General features: G+C 39.4%; 1 protein-coding gene across 3 annotated transcripts in view; it reads left to right on the top strand.

The window, feature by feature from the left end:
• The window catches only part of BACH2 (BTB domain and CNC homolog 2), a 349,101-nt gene that overhangs the window by 266,838 nt on the left and 54,596 nt on the right, over positions 1 to 27,667 (top strand). For all 3 annotated transcript variants that reach the window (XM_042986810.1, XM_042986811.1, XM_042986812.1), the window contains one exon: positions 7,865 to 8,119. In XM_042986810.1, the coding sequence (XP_042842744.1) occupies positions 7,877 to 8,119 (243 nt within the window). In that variant the 5' untranslated portion in view covers positions 7,865 to 7,876. The remainder of the gene's footprint in view (positions 1 to 7,864; positions 8,120 to 27,667) is intronic.

Below are 27,667 nucleotides of genomic sequence, written 5' to 3'. Positions count from 1 at the left end.
TTTGTCTTCTTACTAAAAAAAGAATTTAGAAGCAATTAACTAGTCATAAAGACAAAAGCCATGTAAATTCAGGTTTATTCCATGGCTTAATGGTCATTGTAACTGAATTGTCTCATTTAAAATGCTATTCTCGGGGTGCCTTGGTGGCTCAGTTGGTTAAGTGTCCGACTCTTGATATCAGCTCAGGTCATGATCTTGTGGTAGTGAGATCCAGCCCTGCACAGGCTCCGCACTGAGCATGAAGCCTGCTTGGGATTCTCTCCCTCTCCCTTTCTCTGCCCCTCCCTCCTTGCATGCACATGCTCACTCTCTCTCTCGCTTGCTCTCTCAAAATAAACATTTAAAAATAATAATAAATAAAATGCTGTGCTTATTGCACAAAAAATGATTCCAGAAAATAAAGCTTACAGATAGTCCATCTTTTATTGTAATACAAAGAACTAAAGTTTCTTTTTTGCAGAAATATTTTTGTAAGTAGGTATTACAAATCCTCATTTATAGTAAGTGAAGTTTACACTGTATGTTTAGCAATGTGATAAATTATTATTTGTAACATATTTGGTGTACCTATAACATAAAGACTAAATCAAGGATTTTTACTTCCAGCCAAGAGGGAATAACAGGTACCAGATTTTCTAAATTTACTCCCACCTGAAGCAACTATAAAAACATAAAATATATCAAACAATGCTTTTCAAGACATTGGACACAAAGCAACAAAGGACATTGATCTCTAAAAGAAGGAAAATAAGCTGAGCCCAGCTTACTGTTTTGAGAGTGTTTCCAGACAATGACAGGGGAAAGAGAAACCAAAGAAGATCTTGACTGACAACCAGAGCTAAGGAGACAGAGCTAATAGTCTGGAGAGAGTGTGGTGGCTATACTTTGGAAAGCAGAGTAGCAAAGAAGAGAGAGCTTCACAGAGAGAAAACTTCAGAGATCTGCAGAGGGTTTCCTTAAATATTCTGCAGAGTACTCATTAGCATATGTGTGTTAGAAAAATACCAAAAATGGGAAAACAGTCACCCAAAACAATTAGAAGGAACAGTACTCAGAGCTCACAGAGGATCAGGAATAATACACATTCCTATCAGCCAGACTAGAAAACCCATAATTCAAGGGGTTGAGTCCTAGGACAAAGTTTAAGAATGTTAATAAGAACACACAAACATCAAGCATCCAACAAGGTAAAATCCACAATGTCTGGCATTCAATCAAAACTGTCCAGGCATGCACAAAAGCAGGGAAATATGACTAATAATGAAGAGAAATATCAATCAATCAGAACTAAATCAGAACTGACACAGATGTTGGAATTAACAGAATTAGTTATTATAACAGTATTCCAAATGTTCAAAAAGTTAGAGGAGTAATTGGATATCTTTTTTTAAACATTTTTATTTATTTTTGAGAGAGCACAAGCCGGGGAGGGGCAGAGAGAGGGGAGGGGGACAGAGGATCTGAAGTGGGCTGTGCTCTGACAGCAGCAAGCCTGATGTGGGGCTTGAACTCATGAATCCTGAGTATGACCTGAGCTGAAGTTGGACACTGAACTGACTGAGCCACCCAGGTGCCCCGTGAGTGATTAAATATCTTAAGTAGAGATATGGGAGATCTAAAAAAGACCCATACTGAATTTTTAGAGATGACAACCACAGTTTTCGGAGATGAAAATTACTGTGAAAGGAATACACTTTAAATATAAAGACACAAATAGGTTAAAAAGATAAGAAGGGAGAAAGACATAGTATGCTATCACTAATCAGAAAAAGCTGAAATGACTATATTAATATCAGACAAATTAGATTTCAAAGCAAATAATATTTCCAGGAATTAAAAGGTCATTTTGTGGTAGAGGAATAAATACCTCAAGAGAAAATAAAAACTCTAGCCATGTGTGCATCTAATAACAGGATTTTAAGTTTCATGAAGCAAAAACTGATAGGCACATATGCAATTATAGTTAGATACTTCAGTGCCTCTTCTCAATATCTTGATAGAACCCATGGACAGAAAATTAGCAAAGGTAGAGAAGATTTGAACAATACTTATCATACAATTTTACTTAGTTGACATTTACAGAACACTCCAGACAACAGCAGAACACACTTTTTTTTCCAAATACATATGGAATATTTACCAAGATAGACCATATTCTGGGATATAAAACAAGTGTCCATAAATTAAAAGGATTGAAGTCATTCAGAGTTTGTTCTCTGACCACAAGGGAATTAAATTAGAAAACAGGGGCGCCTGGGTGGCTCAGTCGGTTAAGCGTCCGACTTCAGCCCGGGTCATGATCTCGCGGCCCGTGAGTTCGAGCCCCGCGTCGGGCTCTGGGCTGATGGCTCAGAGCCTGGAGCCTGCTTCTGATTCTGTGTCTCCCTCTCTCTCTGCCCCTCCCCTGTTCATGCTCTGTCTCTCTCTGTCTCAAAAATAAATAAACGTTAAAAAAAATTTTTTTTAATAAATAAATAAATCAGAAAACAGTAAGAGAAAGATATCTTAAATCTCCTTCAAACATTTGGAAACTAAATAACATTTTCAAATAATGTATGCATCAAGGAAGAAATCAAAAGGCAAATTAGAAGGCTTTTAAAATTAATGAATATAAAAACATTTCAAAATTTGTGAGATGCTGCTAAAGCATTACTTAGAGTGAAATGTATAGCACTAAAGCTTTTATTAGAAAAGATGAAAGATCTCAGATTAATTATCTCAACTTCCACCTTTGGAAACTAGGAAAAGAAGAGCAAATTAATGGTTAATGAATCTTTGACAAAGAAGGCAAGAATATGCAATGGGAAAAAGTCTCTTCAATAGATGGTATTGGGAAAACTGAACAGCTACATGCAAAAGAATGAAACTGGACCACTTTCTTACACCATACACAAAAATAAACTGAAAATGGATTAAGGACCTCAATTTGAGACCTGAAACCATAAAAATCCTAGAAAAGAGCACAGGCAGTAATTTCTCTGACATCAGCCTTAGCAACATTTTTCTAGATATATCTCCTGAGGCAAGGGAAACAAAAGCAAAAATAAACTATTGGGACTAATCCAAATAAAAGGCTTCTGCACAGGAAAAGAAACAGTCAACAACACTAAAAGACAATCTACTGAATAAGAGATGTTTTCAAATGACTTATCTGATAAAGGCTTAGTATCTGAAATATATAAAGAACTTATAAAACTCAACGCCCAAAAAACAAATAATCTGATTTAAAAATGGGCCAAAGACACGAACAGACATTTATTCAAAAACATCCAGATGGCCAACAGACATGAAAAGATGCTCAACATCACTCATCATCAGGGAAATGCAAATCAAAACTACAATGGAATAACACCTCACACCGGTCAGAGTGGCTAAAATCAAAAACACAAGAAACAGCAAGTGTTAGGGAGGATGTGGAAAAAAAAAAAACCCTAATGTACTACTGGTGGGGATGCAAACTGGTATAGCCACTGTGGAAAACAGTATGGAGGTTAGTAAAAAATTTAAAAATACAATTACCATATGGTCCAGTAATTCCACTACTGGGTATTTACTGAAAGAATACTAAAACACTAATTCAAAAGGATATGTGCCCCCCTATGTTTATTGCAGCACTATTTACAATAGCCAAATTATGGAAGCAGCCCAAGTGTCCATTGACAGATGAATGGATAAAGAAGATGTGGTGTGTGTGTGTGTGTGTGTGTGTGTGTGTGTGTGATGAAATACTACTCAACCATAAAAAAAAAATGAAACCTTTCCATTTGCAACAACATGGATGGATCTAGAGAGTATAATGCTAAGTGACATAAGTCAGAGAAAGAAATACCATATGATTTCACTCATATGTGTAATTTAAGAAACAAAACAAATGAACAAAATAAAAAAGAGACAAACCAAAAAACAGATGCCTAACTATAGAGAACAAACTGATGGTTATCAGAGGGGGAATGGGTGAGACAGGTAAAGAGGATTAAGAGTACACTTATCATGATGAGCACTGAGTAATGTATAGAATTGTTGAATAACTGTATTTTATACCTGAAACTAATGTAATAGTGTATGTTAACTGTACTGGAATTAAAATAAAATTTAAAAAATAATAAATGTAATAAAAATAAATAGAAGAGCAAATTAAATCCTAAAGTAAGCAGAAGAAATGATACAACAATGAGAGGAGAAATCAATGTAAGAGAAAACAGAATAAAGAAAATCAACTTAACAAAAAACTAGTTCCTTGAATATTGATTCAGTGTATAAACCTCTAGCTGAACTGATCAGAAAAGAAAGGTGACACAAATTCCCAATATCAGAAATGTGAGCATCAATATAGATTCTGATATTGAAAGGAAAATAATGAAATATTATGTACAACTTTTTGATAATGAATATGACAATTTTTTTAATTGAATTTGTAGTTAAAATTCCAGGTCAAGGTGACTTCACAGGTAAATTCTGCCAAATATTTAAGGAAGAAATGATACCAATTCTACAAGAGCTCTTCTAGAAAATTAAAGAGGAAGAAATACTTTCCAACTCATTTTGTGAGACCAGCATTACCCTGATTAAAAATATATATGAGAAACCAATACTACACTGTATGTTAACTAAGTTGAATTTAAATAAATTAATTTTTTAAGAAAAAATATATATATGAAAACTACAGATTAATATCCTACTGAGCATAGATGCAAAAATTCTTAGCAAAATGTTAGAAAAATGAATCCAACAATGTATAGCAAGACAAGTACATTAGGGTCAAGTGGAGTTTATTTTAGAGATGTAAGATTGATTTAATACTCAAATCACTCATATTATTCATATTAACATCTTAAGAAAAACTATGTGATTACTTCAATACATGCAGAAAACACAGTTAACAAAATCCACCATCCATTCCTGATCTTTTTTTTTAAATTCCCAGCAAACTAGGAATTGAAAGAAACTTCCTTAACTTAATAGGGGCGTCTGTGAAGCACCTATAGTTACCATCAAAAATAACAGTGAAAGGACAAAGTGTTCCCCTAACATCAGCAAGGATGTTTGCTCTTACTGCTTCTATTCAACATTGCACTAGAGGTTCTAGACAATGCAGTAAGGCAAGAAAAAGACGTTGAAATCATTCAGATTGGAAAGGAAGTAAAATGTCTTCATTCACAGATAACATAATTTTCTATGTAGAAAATCTATGTTATGTACCAAAAAGAAAGGAAGGAAGGAAGGAAGGAAGGAAGGAAGGAAGGAAGGAAGGAAAGGAAGGAAGGAAGGAAGGAAGGAAGGAAGGAAGGAAGGAAGGAAGGAAGAAAGAAAGCCTATGAGAATTAATAAGTTAGGCAAAGCTGCAGGATACAAGATCAATACACAAAAATCATTTGCATTACTCTATACTAGCAATGAAAAATCATGAATTTAAACTAAAAAGCAAAACTATTTGTAATTGCATTAAAAATATTAGGTATAGGGGTACCTGGGTGGCTCAGTCAGTTAAGCGTCTGACTTCAGCTCAGGTCATGATCTCACATCCAACTCTGTGCTGACAGCTCAGAGCCTAGAGCCTGCTTCAGATTCTGTGTCTCTGTCTCTCCCCTGCTCATGCTCTGTCTCTATCTCTCAAAAATAAATAAAACATTTAAAAAATTAAAAATATATATATTAGGTATAAATTAGGTACAGAAGATGTGACCTTGGTTTAAGCCAAGTTTTTTTTTTTTTAAGATATGACACCAAAAGCATGATCCATAAAAGAAAAATTGCTTGATTGGTCTTCTTCAGATGAAGACTTTCTGCTCTTTGAAACACACTATTCAGAGAAAGAAAAGACAAGCTACAGGCTTGGAGAAAGTACTTTCAAATCACATATCTGATAAAGGACTTGTATCCAGAATATATAATGAATGCTCAAAACTCAACAACAAGGAAACAACCCAATAGAAAATGGGCAAATAATCTGAATAGACATCTCTCCAGAGGAGGTAAATTGATGACAAATAAGCACATGAAAGATGCTCAGCATCTTTAGTCATTAGAGGAAAACAAATTAAAACCACAAAGAGATATAACAGAATACTTATTAGAATGGCCAAAATTAGAAAGACTGAGTATATCGAGTGGCGACAAGGATGTGAAAGAGCTGGAACTCTCATACTCTGCTGTTGAAGTGCAAAATGATACAACCACTGTATAAAACAGGGACAGTCACTTTTTTAATAGACTTATAGGAGCATCTGGGTGGCTCATTGGGTTAAGCAACTGACTTCGGCTCAGGTCATAATCTCTCGGTTTGTGAGTTTGAGCCCTGCATTGGTCTCTGTGCTGTCAGCATGGAGCCTGTTTCTGATCCTCTGACCCCCACCCTTTCTCTCTGCCTCACCCCTGCTCATTGTCTCTCATATTAAATAAATAAACTTAAAAAAAAGTTAGAGTTACATATACCAAATGATCCATCCATTTTACCCCTAGGAATTTACGCAAGAGAAATGAAAGCATGTTCATACAAAGATTTATACACTAACTCAGAGCAGCTTTGTTTGTAATAGCCCCAAACTGGAAACATCCAAATTTCTGCCAGTAGATGAATGGATAAAAAATTGTGCTGTATCCATACGATGGAATGCTACTCAGCAATAAAGGAACAAATGTTTGATGCATGCAGCAACATGGATGAATTGCAAAATAACTATGCTGAGTCAAAGAAGCCAGACATAAAAGAATATAAGCTGTATGATTCCATTTATATAAGATACAGAAAATGCAAACTAATATATAGTGTCAAAAAGCAAAACTGTTGTTTCAAGGGGGTGGGCCACAGAGAGGTGGGAGGGAGGGACTATTCAGGGGCATAAAGAGACTTTTTGGTCGTGAAGGCTATGTTCCCTCTCTTGATCGTGATTAATGGTTTCACGGTTGTGGCTATATGCCAAACTTATCAAACCACCCACTATAAATACATGTAGTTTATTGTGTGTTAAAGTTATTAAAATAAGAATGTAGCCAAAAAGAAAATAAAACTTTATTGGAATCCATACTAGTAGAAGACGTTACTGAAAAACCATGTTATGCAAATTAGTTACAGATACTATTGTTTAAAGTGCATCAGTGGACACTTCTTACAGCAAAGAACCCTTTTGTAAAAGTAATCTTCACTGTGGAATACATCTTTCTTGTGACTCTTAATGTGATATATTGTGTTTCCTTCATCAGGATGAATATCCAGTCTGCTGGGATAATGACACACAATTCTTTTCAAGAGATTTTCATGCACAACAGCAGCATGATGTTCGCTCTGCTTTGTCTTAAAGTGGCAGAGGGCAATTGCAATAGGTGGCCATATCTACACTTTGGAACACATACAGTTTACCTCACTTGTTAAATTGTGTCTTGTGATCAGATACCTATTCTGCTTGGCATCTTAGCCAAATATCAACCTAGGAGCTTACATGTACTTCATCAAGAGAGCATTGCAGATACTTTAAAATGATTCATTTCCCCTTAACACAAAGCTCAATTAATACTTGAATTGGGACTATGCATATGTGGAAGTTCCTCTCCGGTTGGCTAACAAAATCAAAACTACCAAGTTTTAGAGTGCGTATGTGTTTTAAATATTTGGGGTGTTTTATTAAGAGACTTGGCTTTGTTTTCCATAAAGTAAAAGGATCCAGTAAGTGGAAAGTATAAAAGTCAGCTGTTGAATGTGACTTTCCAGATATGTTTTGTGAGCTCATTATGCTGATCATGAATATGCTAATGGACAATTCTCCCTTTTGCCTAGCTCATGGCAGTGAGACACAGGAACCATGATGTTCTTCTCACCTTCTGTATCCGACTCAGGTAGCTATGCTGACCCAGCCTTTCTTTCTTTCAGGGTGTGAACGGCATGTCTGTGGATGAGAAGCCTGACTCCCCCATGTATGTGTATGAGTCCACAGTCCACTGCACCAACATCCTCCTGGGCCTCAATGACCAACGGAAAAAGGATATTCTCTGTGACGTGACTCTGATCGTGGAAAGGAAGGAGTTCCGGGCCCACCGGGCTGTGCTGGCCGCATGCAGTGAATACTTCTGGCAGGCGCTGGTTGGACAGACGAAAAATGACTTGGTGGTCAGCTTGCCTGAGGAGGTATAGTAGTTTGCTTTGTTTGTGTGGCTGCTCGTGGAGGCTTACTAACTTGTAGACAGTTGTCTAAGTAGGAGCTAGAAGGTGGACCCTGGCCCACATTCCTGCCCAAGGGCTTGATGTCCAAGTCACCAACACTGTTAGGTTTGTGGCGTAGCCAGTTTCTATGTGATGCATTTAAAATCTCAGAGGCATGAATCGGAGCAGAGTGTCTTTCTTGAAGGGAACTGAATGTCACAGTCATTCATAGTTTCTAGTTCACTTACTCTTCAGGTTTTGAGTAGTATAGCCAAAGTTTGTTACAGTCCTGGATGTGTGATCTGAGTCACTGGGACTTGTGGCTATGATTTTTCTCTTTCAAATGGTTGAAGGAGCACTTGATTTCCCTTGAGAGTAAAAGAATGAAAGTATTCACAGGGCATTCCTTGCTTGGGGGAAAAGTTAAAGGAGTCAGTAATTTTCACAGTTAATATAGTAGGATTCTAAGAAGTGTAAACTTGCTTTTCTCACCATTGTTGAAAATACCCTACTCATGTTTCTTAATTACTTCAGTGAGCACAGTTATGTCTTTACTTTAGGGACACTAGTAGCTGGACTCATTCTGTTGAGAGTTGACATTCATTCAGCTGGACAGCCTAAGCTGGACAAACTCAAAAGATGGCTTCATAATGACAGAATATTTAATTGGTCACCCTTCGAACTGTGGATACAATTCCTCTATTTCTATAGTCTTTTTTTTTTAATTTTTTTTTTTTGTAGGAGTAACTTGGACATAGTCCAACTGATTCCCCCTGTTGGTTTTTTTGTTTTTTTTTTTTTGATGTTTATTTGTTTTTGAGAGAGAGGGAGAGAGAGCACACGCACATATGCACAAGTGGGGGAGGGGCAGAGAGAGAGAAAGAGACAGAGAATCCAAAGCAGGCTCCATGCTGTCAGTGCACAGCATGACGTGGGGCTTGAACCCACAAACAATGAGATCATGACCTGAGCCGAAGTTGGTCACTCAACCAGCTGAGCCACCCAAGGACCCCACTGCCTCCATCATCTTACCTCCCCTTCATTTACATGGGACCAAGGGTAACACTGAGCAGCCTTACACTTTGTGTTCAGGTCCAGAATCTTTCCTTGTGCATCTACACAGTGTGTAACACTAGGGCCAGGCTGTGCACTGCACAATTTCCCAAGGTACAACTCAAATCCACAGCGTATGTGAACAGAGCTCTGGGGTTGCGCAGTGACCCACAGCAACTCATCAGCTTTTCACAGCAACTCTGAAAGAAGCCAGAGACCCTATGACCCTGATGTGAGGTGCTAATGAGTAAAACTAGCATTAAATCCCAGGGCTCACAAATCCAAATGCCTCCAGAGGCCTGGAAAATAATATAAATAAATAAAAGCAGGTTGTGTATAAGACACTAGGAAGCAGTGGAGCAAGCACCTGCTCCACAGAAAGGCATCCAAATTCAACATAAGAAACAAATATGCAAACAAGTCATGGGGGCTTGGAGGGGAGGGTGGTCACCAGATCCAGTCCCTTGTTAAACATCTGCTGTTAACCCTGCAGAGCAGGAGAGTGGCCAGCTGATAGGAAGGATTGCATAAGCGCTCAACATTTTCACATTAGTATTCTTTTTTATGTACCCACATGAGACGCTCCAGTATCACTCTTCACACCCCTAAGAAATCTTAAGTAGAAAGATCCCAATACTAGAAGCAAAAGGACAAATTGGTAATTGGGACTGGTGTAGGGAGGGAAGTTTATGGACCAAGTAATGGAGGAAGGCCAAGGAATGGTGTGATCCTGAGCTGGAGTTTCCTCATCCAGGTCAATTGGGTGAACACTTAACCTGTCATTAGGTGAGACAATAAACATAAAATTTCTCAGCATGGTCTCTATCCCATAGTAGGCATTCATCAAATGTAAGACTCTTTCTTCTCTAGATGGGCACCAAGAATGCCTTGCAATTTATTCCAACTCTGGGCTTCCCTGCAAATATTTGGGAAACTTCCAGTTATCCAGAATGGTCTTGGGGAGAAGGTGTGGCTTATAGTTTATTTATTATCTGTATCTTTTTGAGAGCTACTTCATTTATGTTTTTTACTGATTTTCAAAAAAAGGTTATATTAAAGGGGCGCCTGGGTGGCTCAGTCAGTTGAGTGTCTGACTTCAGCTCAGGTCATGATCTCGTGGTCCGTGAGTTCAAGCCCCACGTCGGGCTCTGTGCTGACAGCTCAGAGCCTGGAGCCTGCTTCAGATTCTGTGTCTCCCTCTCCCTCCCCTGTTCATGCTCTGTCTCTCCCTGTCTCAAAAATAAATAAACGTTAAAAAAAATTTAAAGAAAAAGGTTATATTAAAATATATTTATAAATGAAAATCATATTTTATGTAATTTAGTCTCTCTTCGTTGACAGCCCCATCTTGAGACTTCCTTGACTGTGTGCCCAAAAGCCCTGGCCTGACCCTGGTTAGCTGTGGGATCCTGATCCAGTCACTTAACCTCTCTGAGCTCCGGTTTCTACCTATAAAAACTCACACTCTGAAATCCTTGAGTTATTTATCATATTACAATAACAAGACAGTAAAATTTAAAGGAAATCAGGATATAAATGCATGTGGCATAACTAAATTTCTTTAGATCAAATCCCTGATAATCACTTATTTCCTTGGTATTAGGGAATCTTTAAAGCAAGAGGTACATTATATAGACATCACACAAAAATCTGCTGTTTGGCCTTTTTGATTGTTTGTATTCCAGCTAAGTGGGAATTTGCTATGTGTTGATTTTCTTTTCTTCTTTGTCATGAAAATGATCGCTGTTTCTACATTATCTGCATTTCCAAACCATTAAAACCTTCTGGTTGCTCATGTACCTGAAACCTTCAGATATAACTAGATTTTTTTTCCTTCCTATGAAACATAGATTCATATTGTCAGTAACCCAGCTTTGAGTATCTTGCTGATAGGGCAGGCAAGCCAGCCACAGTTGGCATTTTCCTTTGTGGGTCTATAATTGTTCCTAACACCTCCTTCCAAAAGAGCCCGCTCCCTCTGCTCAGAGCACCCTCCTGTGGCCCCAAGTGCTAAGCATTGTTTTTCTTTCCTATGTGCACACTGAAATGTCCTTGCAGGCTCTATAGTCATTGTCCACTTGGTTCAGTGAATGACTTTAGAATTTGAATTAAGTAGCGAATAAGCAAACATCCCAAACATTACCTTGGAAAGTAGTTGCTTGGAACTAATTGGCATTTGGTTCATATAATGTAAGAAAAAACATTTGAGGGGCTACCTGGGTGGCTCAGTCAGTTAAACATCCAACTTCGTCTCAGGTCATGATCTCATGGTTCGTGGCTTCGTGCCCCACTTCAGGCTCTGTGCTGACAGCTCAGAGCGTGGAGCCTGCTTCAGATTCTGCGTCTCTTTCTCTCTCTGTCCCTCCTGCTCATGCTCTGTCTCTTTCTGTCAAAAGTAAATAAACATTAAAAAAAATTTTTTTTTGTTAGCTCCTTGGAAATTTTTAAACCTCATCATAATCCTGTCCCCAAGTTCAAATCAACTTCTGGTCTGTCCCAGCCTTGTTCACACTTGGCCCACCTTACACTTCCTGACCAGCCAGCCTCTGTGCTTCTCAGGGACCCCTCATGGCTGCGCCTGAAAGCTCTTTTTTGGACTACAGAACTTCCAGATACATACTGCTGCCCCTCCCTCTCCCCTACATGGTCAGTCTAGGTCAAAGCCAGCTCTGGTCTCTGGTTGTCCAGTTGTGCAGTTCTACCCCAAAAATGTGACTCCTGATGGGCAATGTGATTACCAGCAAATTAGAGCCACTCACAGTGCCCAGTATAGCCTCTAAAATAAAAGGGTGAGAAACAAAAATAGAGGTCTCCTTCTGGAAGTCAAGAAGTAATTGAAATGTCTTGCTCTTCTCTTTTTCTTTGCTGTTTTTTTTTTTTTTTTCTAAAAATGGAATGACAGATAGTCCCTAGAGTTTACATGACTTGAGTGTTGGCTCCCTTTTGAAAAACACACCCAAGAATGTGTATCAGCAAATAGTAGAACATAAGGCATTGTACTTAGTACTTTAGTTAAATAATAAAACAGATCATTTAATTTATAATTAGTAAGTGTATTTTGTGCTTACAGATGAAGAGAAAGTGGTCGATGTGCCAAGCATTGCAAGCCCATTACTCCACTGCTCATTAGTATTAAAGCTGGCTCAACAAACACCTCCTTAGCTGTAGTCCTGGAGACCATTTTGGGCTGGATGCCAACCATGCTGGATGGCATCACAGTCATGAAGTTCAGTCTTATGGCATATCAAGTACAGAGGGCAGGGATGGGGTGTGCTTCCTTTAAAGACATGGAGCCCACTGTGGGTTTGCATATCAACCCTGCGCTTATGGGGCTGCTTGGCTCCCTCCCAGAATGCCAGAGGAAGAGCGGCTGTTAAGAGGTTATTGCCAAGGTCTATTATCAAAAAGTCAAAAGGTAACAAGTATGGGTGAGGATGTGGAGAAAAGGGAACCCTTTTGCACTGCTGGTGGAAATGTAAATTGGTGCAGCCACTGTGGAAGATAGGATGGAGTTTCCTCAAAACACTAAAAATAGAACTACAATGTGATCCAGCAATCCTACTTTTGGATATATATCTTAAAGAAATATAATCACTATCTCAAGGAGATATCTGCACTCCCATGTTCACTGCAGCATTATTCACAACAGTCAAGATGTGAAAACAACTTGTCTATTGACAGATGACTGGATAAAGAGAAGATGGTATGCATGTGTCTTATTCAGTCTCAAAAAGGAAAGAAATCCTGCTGTTTGCCGCAACATGAGTAAACCTGGAGGACATTATGCTAAGTGAAAGCCAGACATAGAAAGACAAATATTGCAGGATCTCACTATATGTGGCATCTAAAAAAAAAAAAGTCAAAGGATAGTAACAGAGAGTAAATGGTGGTTATCAGAAGCTTGGGGAGGTGGGAGGGAAAAAGTGGAAATATTGATCAAAGGGTACAGACTTTCAGTTATAAGATGAGTAAGTTCTGGAAACCTAATATATAGCATGGTGACCAGTTAATAATAATGTATTATATAATTGAAATTTGCTAAGATAATAGATCTCAATTGTTCTCACTACACACATACACACACACAAATGATAAGCATGCGAGGTGACAGATATGTTAATTAGTTTGATTATGGTGATCATTTCACAGTGTGTGTGTGTGTGTATAAATGTCACATTATATACCTTAAGTATATATAATTTTTATTTGTAAAAAAATAAATAAATATTTTTAAAACAAGGGGAGGAAAAAAGGTTATTGCCAAAACGCCACCACTTTTCTTTGGGTTTACTACCCATGGTGTTTTTCACTCTCTAGAAAAGAGGAAAGGTTCATGCAGAGAATAGCTATTGGGTAGGGGTCAGTATGCCCTTTCAGGCAGACCATATGCTTTCCTAGGTATAAGTATATCTCAAACTTTGGTTCATTCACTTTCTATCTCTGTCTTTTGCCTTCTCTCTCTTTCACTTCTCTCTCTCTCTCTCTCTCTCTCTCTCTCTCTTTCAGTCTCTCTCTCTCTCTCCCCCCATCTCCCTCCCTCTCAACATTTTAGGGCAGATCTCATTTTTTTTCAGGGCTAAACAAAAAGGAAAACTGACCCAGAAGGATTCTGAAGCAAAGGTATTTGTTGTTAAGTCTTAACCACAGGGCACAATAAAGAATGTTCTTGCAGTAGTATTGCCTAGTACAGAGAACAATAAGGAAACTATGGAATCTTCTTGTCTGAAAGTTTTTAGAGGAGATGAAAGCTGTTAATGTATCTGGGATGGCTTAGGTCCAGTCTTTTAAAGAAGCAATAAGATAGTCATGATTATCTTTGGACAGTCTTTTCAGTGTGTAATACTACAGAAAGTATTTAACACTATAGCACAGGATGTCAACAGCATTCTTAGTCTGACTGTAACTTTGGGGGAGGTGAGAATTGATGGGAAACAGTAATTGAGGTATGTGACCAGGATAAGAAGAATAAAACACTCACCCACCCCAGAGCACGGAGCCAGCCCTATAGCCTCACCCCATTCACTACCTGGACAAACCTCTGAAGAAGAGTAATAGGAAAAGTTTTAGATTTAAGCAACATCAGCCATGAGGATCTGGAAAAACCACAGTCTGAACCTTTTCACTAACTTCATGTAAGGTCTTTACCAAACCAGTCAGCGTCTTTGGACTTCTGTTTCCACACTCATTTTTTCATTCATTGAACAAATATTTATCAGGGCCCTATTATTTACCAGGAAGCACTGTTCTAGCTATTGGGTAAACTTAGTGAACAAAACTGAGTTTATATTCCAGTGAGGGAGAAGGAAAAGAGACAGAAAATAAATAAATATAATATGTACTTGGGTAGATACTATTAAGGAAAATAAAACAGAAGGATGTTAAGGAGTGTCAGAGCACTGCAATTTTAAATATAGTGGTCAACAATGACATTGCAATAGCATTGCATTATGACAGATGGTAGCCACACTTGTGGTGAACGTAGTATAGTGTATGAACTTGTTGAATCATCATGTTGTACACCTGAAACTAATGTAACATTGTGTGTCAACTATACTCAATAAGTAGATAGATAAATAGGTAGGTGAGTAAGTAGATAGATAGATAGATAGATAGATAGATAGATAGATAAAGATGGTCAAAAAAGGAATTTTTTAGAGGGGATGACTTTGAGTAAAGACTTGAAGGAGGTGAGAGAGCCAGCCATGCTGACATCTGGGTGATCTAAACAGAAGGAATAGCAAGGGAAAGGCCCAGAGGCTGGAATGGGCTTGGCATGATTTACACAAAGTAACAGAATAAGCAAGTGGTAGAGTGGAAGGAGGCCTGTCCAGTAACAGGGCCAGGCTGTGCACCTCTTAGATACATCACCTTTTCTTGGAATGAGTTGGGAGGCCATTGGAGGGTTTCACAGGAGATCATCCTGACTGCTATATGAATATAGATTAAAAGAGAGGGCAAAGGCAAAAGCAAGATGCTAAGGCAACAACCCAGGCACAACACATTGGCTTAAATCAGAGTGATACCAGTAGTGGTGATCCATGTCAGATTCTGGTGATAATTTTAAGGAAGAGATAATGGGACTCCCTTAGAGAATGGATATAGGATGGAAAGAAAAGAAAGGAGTTAAAGATAAGTCCAAGGTTTGGGATTTGAACTGTTGAAAGAATGGAGTTGCCATTAACTGGAATTGGTGAAGACTGGAAGGAGTAGGTTTCAAGTGGTAGGAATGGGAATAGGAGTTCTGTTCCATACACATTAAGTTTGAGATGTGTGTTAACATCAAAGTAGAGATGTCTAGTATACGGTAGGATATCATGGTTGGAATTCATGGGACAACTCCAGCCTAGAGATAGAAGTTTTAATACCAGATTATTGGTGATATTGAAAGCCACAAGACAAAATACAATCACCAAGGGAACCAGTGTAGATAGGGAAGGAAAAAAAAAGAGGTCCCAAGATTGAGCCTTGGGGCTTTCTAGAATCAAGAAGTCAGAGAGAGAAAGAGGAGTCAGCATAGTAGACCAGAAGGAATAAGCATTAAGATAGAAGGAAAAGCAGACATATATAGTATGCTGGAAGCCAGATAAAGAAAGCATTTCAAGGAGGAGAGAGTAATCAACTTTGTCAAATGATGCCAATAGTCAGCTAAGATGAAGGCTGAAAATTGACCACCTAGCAGTCTGGAAGCCATTTGTGATTTCATTGAGCATTTTGAGGGAACAGAGGGATCAAAATCCAATGAGATTATGTTCTGAAGAGAATTGGAAGAGAGGAATTTGAAAAAGCTAGTGTGGGCTACATTTTTAGGCCTTTCTAGTTATAGGGAGCAGAGAAATGGGCCAGCAGCTGGAGGTAAATGGTGTCGAAGGCTTTATTTGGTGTGTGTGTGTGTGTGTGTGTGTGTGTGTGTGTGTGTGTGTGTTTTAAGTAGGAAGGAATCCCAGCATGTTTGCACTCTGTGGTAAGGATGATCAGTCAATTTTCCTTTCTTTCCCGGACGCATAGGAAGACCAAATTTACAATCAGGAGTGCTATGTAACTAGATGCAGCGAAAGAAATATGAGTAGAAGTCATGGGTCCCTTCTGGTCTGAGACAGTTAAAAGTAGATATGAGTTCTTCATGTTCTTTCCCATCCATTTAACTGGTGTCAAAGAACTCTAAGAACACCAAGATGTTGGAACTGCAGCCCAGATCCCTGAGTCACTGTTGGAGAAGATCCATCTGACTCAAATCAGACTCTGACGTGAGTGAGAAATAAACCCTTATGTTAAGTTGTTAAGATTTGGTGTTTGTTTCCTCAGCAGAGCCTAGCCCATCCTAATTAATATTTGGGCTGATGGGAATGTTGCAAAAGAGAGAAAACTTAATAATAAAGGCCAATTGCTAAACAGATGCCCTTAGGTACTTTAAAGAGGATGGGAGCTACCGACCAAGTGGGCAGACTCAACTTAGCAAGGCACATCCTTACCTGAAAATGATGGAGTTGAACTGAATGATCTCTGAAGTCTGACAGAATACATCCTGCTAGTCAGAAAGAGAGGAGAGATGTTTGGATTGAAAGGTAGAGAAAGGCCATGGGAGTCACACCAGTCAGGAAAAGGAAGAACCGTAGAATTTCACCAAGAGGAGCGAGCTCACTTCTCATACTCACCTTCATGAATTCTCGGACTTTTCAGAAATGGTGTTACAACAGTTCACAGAAGATGACAGTTAAGAGCTGTAGAACCACAGGGCTGTTTGATAGCCTGGAACACAAGCAAATCACAGAAGATTCAGATTATTGCTCTCCGTTTCAGAAGGTTTTGGGATTTTGAAAAAAACAGTTGCATTTAATGACCTCAATTTCAACATGAGTTTGTAGGGAGTAATGATACTGGTTACCAGCTTGACTTGTGGGGCTGCTGTTCAGATTAATGAAATGTGGTATGTTACACTTCTTGGAAGGATGGTGCTATATAAACAGGAGGTGTTGTTATTCCCATAAAAGGAAAGCAGAGTCTTCTCTGATGAAATGGCTCTTACCTCAGAATCCTCATTAAAAGCTGTGGTGCAATTTTCCAAGTTGCGTTAGTGAGACTTGGCAGCAGATGAAAAAAAAAAGCAAATAAATAATAAGTCAAAATATTCCAGGTAACTACTTGCTGGCAAGTAAGAAGTTTTCAAGTCCCAGAATCATGCTGATAGTTTTGAAATGCCTGAAGGCAGAACTTATTTATAGTAACGTAAAGGTGACTTCCAGCCCTGAAATCTGGGCCTCAGTCTCAAATGGGGGTGTAATAAAGCAAAGCCATGAAAAGAAGAGCTAATACTATTGTGATTCCATCTCCAAAGGCTGCTCAATGGTGCTGATACAGAGGGAGGGAAATCTGGTGTGAAAATAGCCACAGCAATAGCTAATTTTAAAACTGAAATGCATAAGCTGTTTCCAAACCTCTTACATTTTTTAAATCCTGAGGCCAGTAAGTCCTATTTAAAGAAACTTAGCAGAATCGTGCTCCTATTTTGGCATAGTAGAAGGAGTTGAGTTGACAAAAACTAAGACATATTTAAAAATTATTTTTAAGTGACCTGATTTCAAAGCCAGTTTAAGGATTCTTTTCACTCTACCTATTTATTGCTATATGAGATGACCGCAGTAGTTAACATTTTTTAATGGATTCAAACAAAGCCTCTGACAGTAAAGTTGTTTGCATTACATTTTATAAAATTGTTACCCACATACCTATTCGTTTTAAAACTCTTCTGTATATATGAATTAAATGTCCCTTACGATTCTTTCTTTCCCCTATTATGGAGTCTCTTAGCTATTTCAATTAAAATTAATAATAGCTTTAAAGACAAAGTTCAGAGCTGTAAAGTTCCTCACTTGATCAGTAATCATAACTATTATTTTGTCATATTTAATCATAGAACCTGAGCCTTTAACAGGGTTCTTAATTAAACTTTTAATTCATGATAAGAAGTTAAATAGCACTTGGGAGAGTTTTTAAAAATTATTTCCACTTCCCATCCAGATTACCAAAAAAAAAAAAAAAAAAAACCAGTGTGCTAGAGAAACATAATGGCAGTCAGCCAAGGGTATTGTAGGTCATGCCAACATGAGCTGGCAGCAGGCCATTGTCCAATTAGCATGGCTTCATCGTTGCAGAGTAAATCACTCTTGAGGAGATGGTTGAGTCACTCATGATGTAGTGGTACTTCACTTGAGCCAGTTCTTCTTAGAATAGGTTTCTTGTTCACTGTTATTACCTGCCCTGCTTTGCCAATAAAAGCACAGGACCATTTAGGCTGAAAGCCGAACGGAAGAGAAACATCGATTATGTATCTTGTTTCTTCTCTTTGCTTCCTGAAAACTGAGATTGCAATTAAAACAGTGAAATCATGGTGTGTTTTTTAAATGAGTTACAAGAAAATATAGTTTCTATACCAAAATACTCAGAGTTGGGATCCAAGAGTCAGTTTTTATTCTGTCTTTTCTTTGGCAGCTTTAACACTTGGCACAAATTGGAGGATATCAGTAAAGTTACCTAATAATCTTAATGGATTCACATTCCATTCAAAAACTTGGAATGTCACCAAACTGCTTCAGGTTGCAGCTCTATTGTTGGGGTGTCCGTGACATTTCTGTTGGGTGTGCAGTTGTACAAGCAGACAGCTTTTGAAAGACACCCTTCTTAGGGTGAGAACACCTGGATTCTTGGTTGGACACGCTGTAAACCAGGACATTGATTCAGGAATTTCTTAATAAAATGGATCAGATCCAGGCATTGGAGTGGTGTGTGGATGTCAATAGAAAAAAGCTGCCCTTAGAAGCACAAAGAAAGTGAAATAAAACTGTTGGCAGTAATCAGTTAATACCTTATGTTTACATTCTTGTTTGTTTTGGTTTTTAACCAAATCACAGGCTAGATTGAGGGTTGGGTTGTTTTTGCTTTCAAGAGTGGAGCAGCTAAATAATGGCACTTTTGGTTTCCTGATATTTCAGAAGTGCTCTTTTTCCTATTAACTTGGTGCATATAGTAAAATTTATCACTTTGACATAGACTCCTAAAATATGTTGACAGTCTCTCTAACCGACATTGGCACCAACTCCAAGCTAGCTGATGATTCAGTGAGCTTTACTGTCTGAGATGGACTTCTGTGTGCAGCCTGGCAAAGACTGTGTGTGAAAAAGTTAATGCATTCAGCACCCTGGGTGGGACGGAGCCAGGCCTCCAACGTGAGCACATTTTTTGACTGACTGGCAGCAAAAAGAAATACCGGCAGCTGTTCTCAAGCAAGCCAAAAAGTTGGCCCAGGGGTTTAAAAAAAAAAAAAAAAATGCTGGGATTTAGCCAACAAAAGATTCCTGTGTTTAGAAGAAAATCAAAGGAAGGATACAGAAGGTCACAATTACAGTTGAAGTAACAACTATTTCATTTCATCTTCTGCTTTCTAAAGGAGAATATTAAATATTATTGCTACTCATTTGTTCTGATTCATTATTTCTGAGTCTTCATTCTTGTTCTATAGATTTCTCTTTTAATTCTTTATTTGCAAAAGCAGAGGACAAGTTAGTCTTCCTAAAGACAGTGTAGAGGTGATACCATTCACGGAGGTGGCACCAGCAGCCAGAACGGAGTAGGGCAGAGCGGGTTTCTGGGAGCAGCGGCCACACACATGTTCGCTGGGCCATGTTAAGTGACATGGGTTGCAGTGGAATTACGTGTGCAAAGTCACTTCAGAGATCTGTCCAGAGAGGCCTCTGACACCCCCCAACGTATCTATTACTTTTGTCTTATTAGTTACAAAAAGAGAAGGGTAGGGAGAACAGACAAGTTACTAAAAGACAGGATGCTTAAGGGTCTTGCCTCGTGCCCAGTAAGTAGCACAAGGGCCGTTTTCATGTCTCCACAGCCCTTCTTCCTTCCCAGTAGACACTGTAGACTGTGTGAGAATTTTCTTTCTCCCTAAAGAAGCTGTAGTAGCCCAGGAATTGAACTGTGACCTACGACAGGAAGGCAGGAAGATCAGGAGTGTAGAACACCAGGATTTAGGGTAAGAGCTTCAGAGTTTGGGGAAACCGGTAGGGTACTAAAAGATGCTTGAAGCACAAATTTTGTAACTCTGCAGATTTTGGGGGTGAGTTAAATCCATCAGATTTACAAGATGCTCATAGAGAGAACTGCGATGACCTTTCAAAGTTCTGTTTAACAAAGGATCTTCGTGCCACCTAAAGGCTGTTACAGTAGATGTTGACCAGATGTTCTCACTCACAGAACACAAGAAATAGTATCCCTGCTACATGTGAGGGATTTCAGCTATATTAAAGGACAGCGTAAGATGCGAGACACTGGAATAAGGTACAAAGGAATACAGAATTACCTTCAGAGGAGTTGGGGTGTGTTTGTGTGGTGTGTTTAAACCAGATATTCAAAACGACAGGGTGACTTAAGTAAAACGGTTCATAGAAGCAGAGGAAGGGAACACATGACCCTTTCATAGGCCGCTTCTTTGGGGGCTTAGGTTAAAAATATTAAGCAAGATCATTTCCTTCAAAGAGCTTTAATATAGTTGAAGAATCAAGATAAAATCATAGAAATCAGGGGCGCCTGGGTGGCTCAGTCAGTTAAGCATCTGACTCTTGATTTCGGCTCAGGTCGTGATCTCATGGTTGTGAGATTGAGCCCCATGTCAGGCACTGTGCCGGGCATGGAGCCTGCTTAAGATTCTCTCTCTCTCCCTCTGCCTCTCCACTACTCATGCACACACACTCTCTCTCTCAAAAAATTTTTTTATTTTTTTTTAATTTACATCCAAATTAGTTAGCATATAGTGCAACAATGATTTCAGGGGTAGATTCCTTAACGCCTCTTACCCATTTAGCCCATCCCCCTTCCCACGACCCCTCCAGTAACCCTCTGTTTGTTCTCCATATTTAAGAGTCTCTTATGTTTTGGCCCCCTCCCTGTTTTTATATTATTTTTGCTTCCCTTCCCTTATGTTCATCTGTTTTGTATCTTAAAGTCCTCATATGAGTGAAGTCGTACGATATTTGTTTTTCTCTGACTAATTTCGCTTAGCATAATACCCTCTAGTTCCATCCATGTAGTTGCAAATGGAAAAGTTTTTTTTAATTAAAAAAATTTTTAGGGGCACCTGGGTGGCTTACTCGGTTGAGCATCCAACTTCAGCTCAGGTCATGATCTCGCTGTCTGGTCCATGAGTTCAAGTCCCACGTCGGGCTCTGTGCTGATGGCTCAGAGCCTGGAGCCTGCTTCAGATTCTGTGTCTCCCTCTCTCTCTGCCCCTCCACCACTCACACTCTGTCTCTCAAAAATAAATAAACATTAGATAGATAGATAGATAGATAGATAGATAGATAGATAATAAAAGTGCCAGTGCTGTCCCCCAGGCTTTCTGGTCCCTTCTGTCCAGCTCAGGGATCTGCATTCTCCTAAGAAACTAAAGTCCTTAACTTGGGCTGAACAAACTTGTACTCATGGTCTCAATGGTTAAATGAAAATCAACCAAAATCAATAAATAAAAAGTTGATTTCTTCTCATTCTTTCTTATTAAAAGTTTAAGACCTTTTTTCATATTTAAATTTACCTTGATCATTGAAGCCTACCGATGCCCTTGCCTTCCTGTCTGTGTTTTAGAGTGACATCTCTGGAAATTACTAGTGTTATCTTAAGTGGAAATAGCTCAGATGTTTTCCAAGTTTCTAACCCTAGCATCCCCAGAAAGAGAAGGAAAGTCTCACCATGTAGCTAAATCTTGAGCAGCTCTGAAAGAAGGAGAGGATGTGGGGAGTGTCTCCTCTCCTTTCCTGTCAGCCTGATGTACAAGTACTGAAACTGAAGAAAAGGAGAGTCTTTTCATAGGCATTTTCCAACATGTATAAATATCTATAAAGGTATCCTTTGGGAGGTCGCTCAATAACCTTAGTATTTACATCAGGCTCTGGTTGTATACAGATTATGTCCAGGTAGTTGCTTCTTCCAGGGTATGTCAAAATGTTTGGAGATAAGGACATGTCTTTATATTAATCAGACGGATGATGACGTTTTACAAAACCAATCAGTAAAAGGCTTCTTTCATCTTCAACTGGGCTTTATAAAAATTAAGAACATATCACGAAGTCACCGCCTGACCCTAAGAAGGCTAGGCCCCTGGGTGCCCCTAGAACCTCCACTGTTTTCATTCCTCTCCACATTTCCCTTGTGTCAGGGGGGCTGCTCACGGAGGCCCAGCAGCAATAAGATAGTTCCCTTCCCCACGTCAAGCCCAAAATCTGGAAGAAGACAACTGATACGTGTATGACTGAAACTTCAGAAGAGTGAGTCAGAATAGAAAGTGATGCTCTAATGGATCTGCACCTGGAAGGCTCACACTGGTGTTTAAAACAACTTTTACCTAACAGGCAAACTGATACCTACTCTGTGGCCAACAGAATGCTGGTCCTTCCCTACTTCCTCCTCAGAGACCTCCAGAAATGTCTCTTTTTTAAAGTTTTTTTTTTAAGTGACTTTTTTTCTTAAATCAATCTTTAGTTTGTTTACATGGGAGGTCTATAGTAGTTAACTCTTCTTTTTTTGAATATTTATTTATTTGAGAGAGAGAGAGAGAGAGAGTGAGCACAAGTGGGGGAGGTGCAGTGAGAGAGTGGGAGACACAGAATCCGAACCAAGCTCCAGGCTCTGAGCTGTCAGCACAGAGACCAACGCAGGGCTTGAACCCATGAACCTGAGATCATGACCTGAGCCAAAATCGGACACTTAACCGACTGAGCCACCCAGGTGCCCCAGTATTTGACTCTTCTAATACCCATGTATTAGCTCAGGCTGCCATAACAAAATGCCACAGATTGGGTGGCTTAAACAGAAGTTTATTTTCTCACAGTTCTGGAGGCTGGAGGCTCGTAGGAGGCCACCTTCTCACTGTATCCTCATGTGGCCTTTCCTCTGTGCGCAGAGAGAAAGTACTGGTGTCTCTTCTTATAAGGACACCATTTTTATGAGATCGAGTCCTCACCTTATGACATCATTTAACCTTAATTATCTCCTTAAAGACCCCATCTCCAAATACAGTCACATTAGGGATTAGGCCTTCAAACTGTGGATTTGGTGGGGGATGTAATTCAGTCCTTAACAATCCACTAAAAAATGATGGATTTGTACAAATACAAAACAACACACACACAAGATTATCCACAGATGTGCAACCACATAACCACGTACTAGGCAGTCATGAGAAAGAAAAAAAGAAGACCTCCATGAACTGATAAAGAGTAATTTCCAGAATATATTTTAGAAACAAAAATAAGATGCAAAAGAGCACATACAGTATATATAGTATTATTCCTTTTGTACAAGAAAAAAATGGAAAATAAGAATATATATTTATAATGTACAGAAGTGTATGTATAACTCAGAAGTATATACACACGTACACATTTGCATATTTTGTGAAAAGAAGAAGAAAAGAAAAATAAGGAATTATGAAAAAGGTGACCTATAGAAAGGGGGTGAAAACAGAGTAAAAGGTTTGGGATGGAAATGACTCTCTGAGTGTGTATTTTTATTTGATATTGACTTTTGAACCATTTAAATGTTTTACATAGTTGGGGTACCTGGGTGACTCAGTTGGTTAAACATCCAACTTGAGCTCAAGTCATGATCTCTCCATTTGTGGGTTCGAGCTCCACGTCAGGCTCTGTGCTGACAGCTCAGAACCTGGAGCCTACGTTTGGATTCTGTGTCTCCCTCTCTCTCTCTGCCCCTCCCCCACTCATGCGCGCGCGCGCGCGCGCTCTCTCTCTCTCTCTCTCTCAAAAATAAATAAACATTAAAAAATCCCCCCAAAAATAAATGTTTTACATAGTCAAAAAATTTAAATTTAGACAAAAAGAAAAGCTGCAAACCTAAAAATTTTAAAGAAATAGAAAAAATGAATTCACTGTATATTAAATTGGTTAGTTAACCACATAGACTAAAAGAATAAGTTATATTAAGTTTTACATCTGGTCCTATGACTAGACATTCTCTGTGGGACATTCTTCAAGACAGTTGGACTGAACTTTTTAAAAACACCACTGTCACAATAGACAAAAATGATGAGGGACTGTCCCAGATGAATGCAATATGTGACCTTTGGCTCCCAAATTGGAAAAAAAATATCTGTAAAGGACATCCTTGGGGCAATTTAGAGACCCTGAATATAGACAGACTGCAATATTGGTTTATAATGTTGTATCAACGTTACTTTTCTTGGGTAGGAAAATGGTATTTTTGTTATGTAGAATATTTTTATTCTCAAGAAATATATGCTGAACTATCTAGAGGTGAAATGTCATGATTTATTTTCAAATGGTTCTAGAAAGAGATGTGTGTGTGTGTATACATTGATAGATAGTACAGAGAAGAGAGCACACAAATCTAGCAAAATTAAACAGTTGGTGGATTCATGCTAATGATATATGAATGTACATTTCTTTCATTTTTTTCTGTAGATTGAAGTTTTCAAATTAAAAAATTCAGGGCAAACAAACAATGGATTTGAATTGATTTTGTCATGAAAGTGCTCCATTCATTTAGGAAGCATTCACTGAGCACCTGCTCTGTGCCACGCCCTGTTCTTAGTGCTGGGGATATAGCAAAGGATAGGACAGAGTAAGTTGGAGCTCTCATGGACCTACGTTTTAGCAGGGAAGACAAATAAGAAAACAAGATAACTTTAGAATGTAGTAAATGCTAGAAGCAAAACAAAGAGGGTGATATGATAGACAGCCATCAAGGGAAAGGTGGCATTAGGTAACGATGGCCAGGGAAGACTTCCCCAAGAAGGGGGCCTTTGAGCTGAGACTTTAATAGCCAGAAGGAGCCATCCATTTGTTCAGCAGATTTACATTGAGCATTGTGTATACAGGAGAAACCCCTCTGCCGTCATAAAGTTTATGTTCCCTTTAGGGTTTACATACAGTAAACAAGAATATGTAAGTTGGCGATCAGTGTTCAGGGTAAAATAAAGCAAGGAGGGGATAGTTAATGAGGACAGGAGTTGAAATTTTAGATATAGTTGTTCAGAAAGGCCTCGTCAAGCAAGCCTCACACAGAGACCAGGGCGAGAGCTGGGGTTGGGAAGAGACAGATCACGTAGCATCTGACGGGACACTTAAGTGACTGGCTTTGATTCAGTGAATTGGGAATGTTTTGGAGGATTTTGGCTAGAACAGTGATGTAGTCCGGTGTATCTTTCTAAAGGATGGCTCCAGGTGCTGGGTTTGAGAATAGGCCTGCCAACGGAGGAGGGCAGAGGAAGGGATACTTGTTAAGCATCTCCTGAAATAATCCAAGCAAGAGGTGCTCTATCCAAGAACGTAGCAGGGAGGGAATGCAAAAGTTTGGATTCTGACTCTATTTTAAAGGCAAAGCTGCCAGAATTTCCCACTAACTGATTGGAAGTGGGATATGAGAGAAAGAAAAGGATCCAAGATGACTGAGGTTTTTGGCCGCAAGAACCAGGATAGGAGTTGCCTGGAACTGAGGTGCGAAGCAAAGTCTGTCCGAGGAGCAGGTTTAGGAGAGGAAACAAGGCTTTGGATGGGTGGATGGCAAGATCAGGGGACGATCGGCAGTCAGGTGGAGGAAAAAGGCAAAAACTTAAAGATCTGCTGAGAATTTCACAGCAGGCCTGTGCAAGGATAATTATGATTGCCTTGTGTAAATCTTTTCAGAGAATTTCTTTTTGTTTACAAATACACCTAACTGGCAAGTTGAGCTGTCAGTTCAGACAAAAGGGTTAACTCCCAGTTCATTCTGTCTTCTGACTCTAAGAGTCTAGCTCCCATGTGAAGCTGCTGTAGGAGGCCTCCCCAGTGCTGGGCGCTGGATGGCAGTTTTGGTGGGAAAAGGAGGAATTTGTGCTGAAGATGTGGCCCTAGTCACAGTGACATGTGAGGCAACAGTGTGGGAGCCGCCCTGCAAGGTTCAGCCGGAGTGTAACAGCGGTTCCCAGACATTTTTTGCCAATGACCCCTTCAACATGTGACCAGATTTCACAGACTGCCTTTCAGTTTGAACCCAAATTTCCCTTCCTTCTCTGCCCTACGCCTGTGTCCGTGAGGGACGCACATTCTAAGCATATTTCGTTCCTCAAGAGCAGGCTCTGGCAGCTTTGAAACTATTCATTCACATTCCATTGCCTCTTCTGCTCTCCCGCCAAGATTCCAACAGAGGCTGCTCTTAAAATAAGGAGGCCTTATTTATTCAGATTCTTCCTCCTCCGGGAAGATGCTGAGGGCTTTTTATGAGACTTCTTCAAAACTTGCTGAAGTTCTGTGGACTTCAGAAAGTATACTGAAAACGGGGACTCCAATAACTTGGGCCCTCAGTAGACACTCGTTGGGAGAGAGGATAGGCCTTTGCGCCCACCCTGCCTGGACCCTCTCTCCACAGCCAGAGTACACACCGCCAGCTGTGGACCAGCCCCAGAGAACAGTCCAGGACACTGACCTTTCTGGCCAACACCAGAAACAGAGGGGAGGTGTATTTGCCCTTTCCCTCTCATTCTTCATGCCTTTTCTTCCCACCTCCCTAGGTTTATTGCAAAAGCCATATTAGTGGAATAAGCCAGTCACAAAAAGACACTGTATGAGTCCCTGTATATGACGTATCTAAAATAGTCAAGTTCAAAGAATAGAATGGTGGTTACCAGGGCCTGGGAAAGAGAGGGGAAAGAGGAATCGTTTAATGGTTATGGAGTTTCAGATATCAAGATTAAAAACTCCTGGAGGTCTGTTTCACAACGATATGAATATACTTACCACTGCCGAACTATACACTTGAAAATGATCACTATGGTAAATTTTATGGTACGTGTTTTTTTACCACAATTAAAAAAATTTTTTTTTAATTTGAGAGAGAGAGAGAGAGTGTGTGTGCAAGCAAGGGAGGGGCAGAGAGAGAGATTGAGAGGGAAGGAGAGAATCTCAAGCAGGTTCCATGCTCAGCCCAGAGCCTGACGCAGGGTTCAATCCCGCAACCCTGGGATCATGACCTGAACTGAAATCGAGAGTTGGACACCAACTCAACCAACTCTGCCACCCAGGGACCCCTACCATAATTTTTAAAAGCTACATTAACAGCATTACTTCCATGGAGGGAAAAATATATAAGTTCTAAAACTCAAATGCCTTAGGACATAGCAAACAAGCAGAGTCCATGGAGTAAAGGTTTTTATGTTATAACCATAGATGTTTCTATTACCCACCTCACTATGATTCTGCAAGATGCACACACATATGGTGTGTATGTCTGTGTGTCTATGTGTAAGCACTCCAGCATTTTGTAGACATTTATTAGTTACTTCGAGGGGCTCATCCACACGATGGACCTAATACTATTATGCATTTTAAAGAAAGACCAAGGAGGGGCGCCTGGGTGGCTCAGTCGGTTAAGCGTCCGACTTCGGCTCAGGTCATGATCTCAGGTCCGTGA

This window comes from Panthera tigris, chromosome B2 (assembly GCF_018350195.1).
Source record: "Panthera tigris isolate Pti1 chromosome B2, P.tigris_Pti1_mat1.1, whole genome shotgun sequence".
NCBI lineage: Eukaryota > Metazoa > Chordata > Mammalia > Carnivora > Felidae > Panthera > Panthera tigris.
Note: the sequence above shows the minus strand (reverse complement) of the source record. Positions and strands in the feature narration are given on the sequence as shown.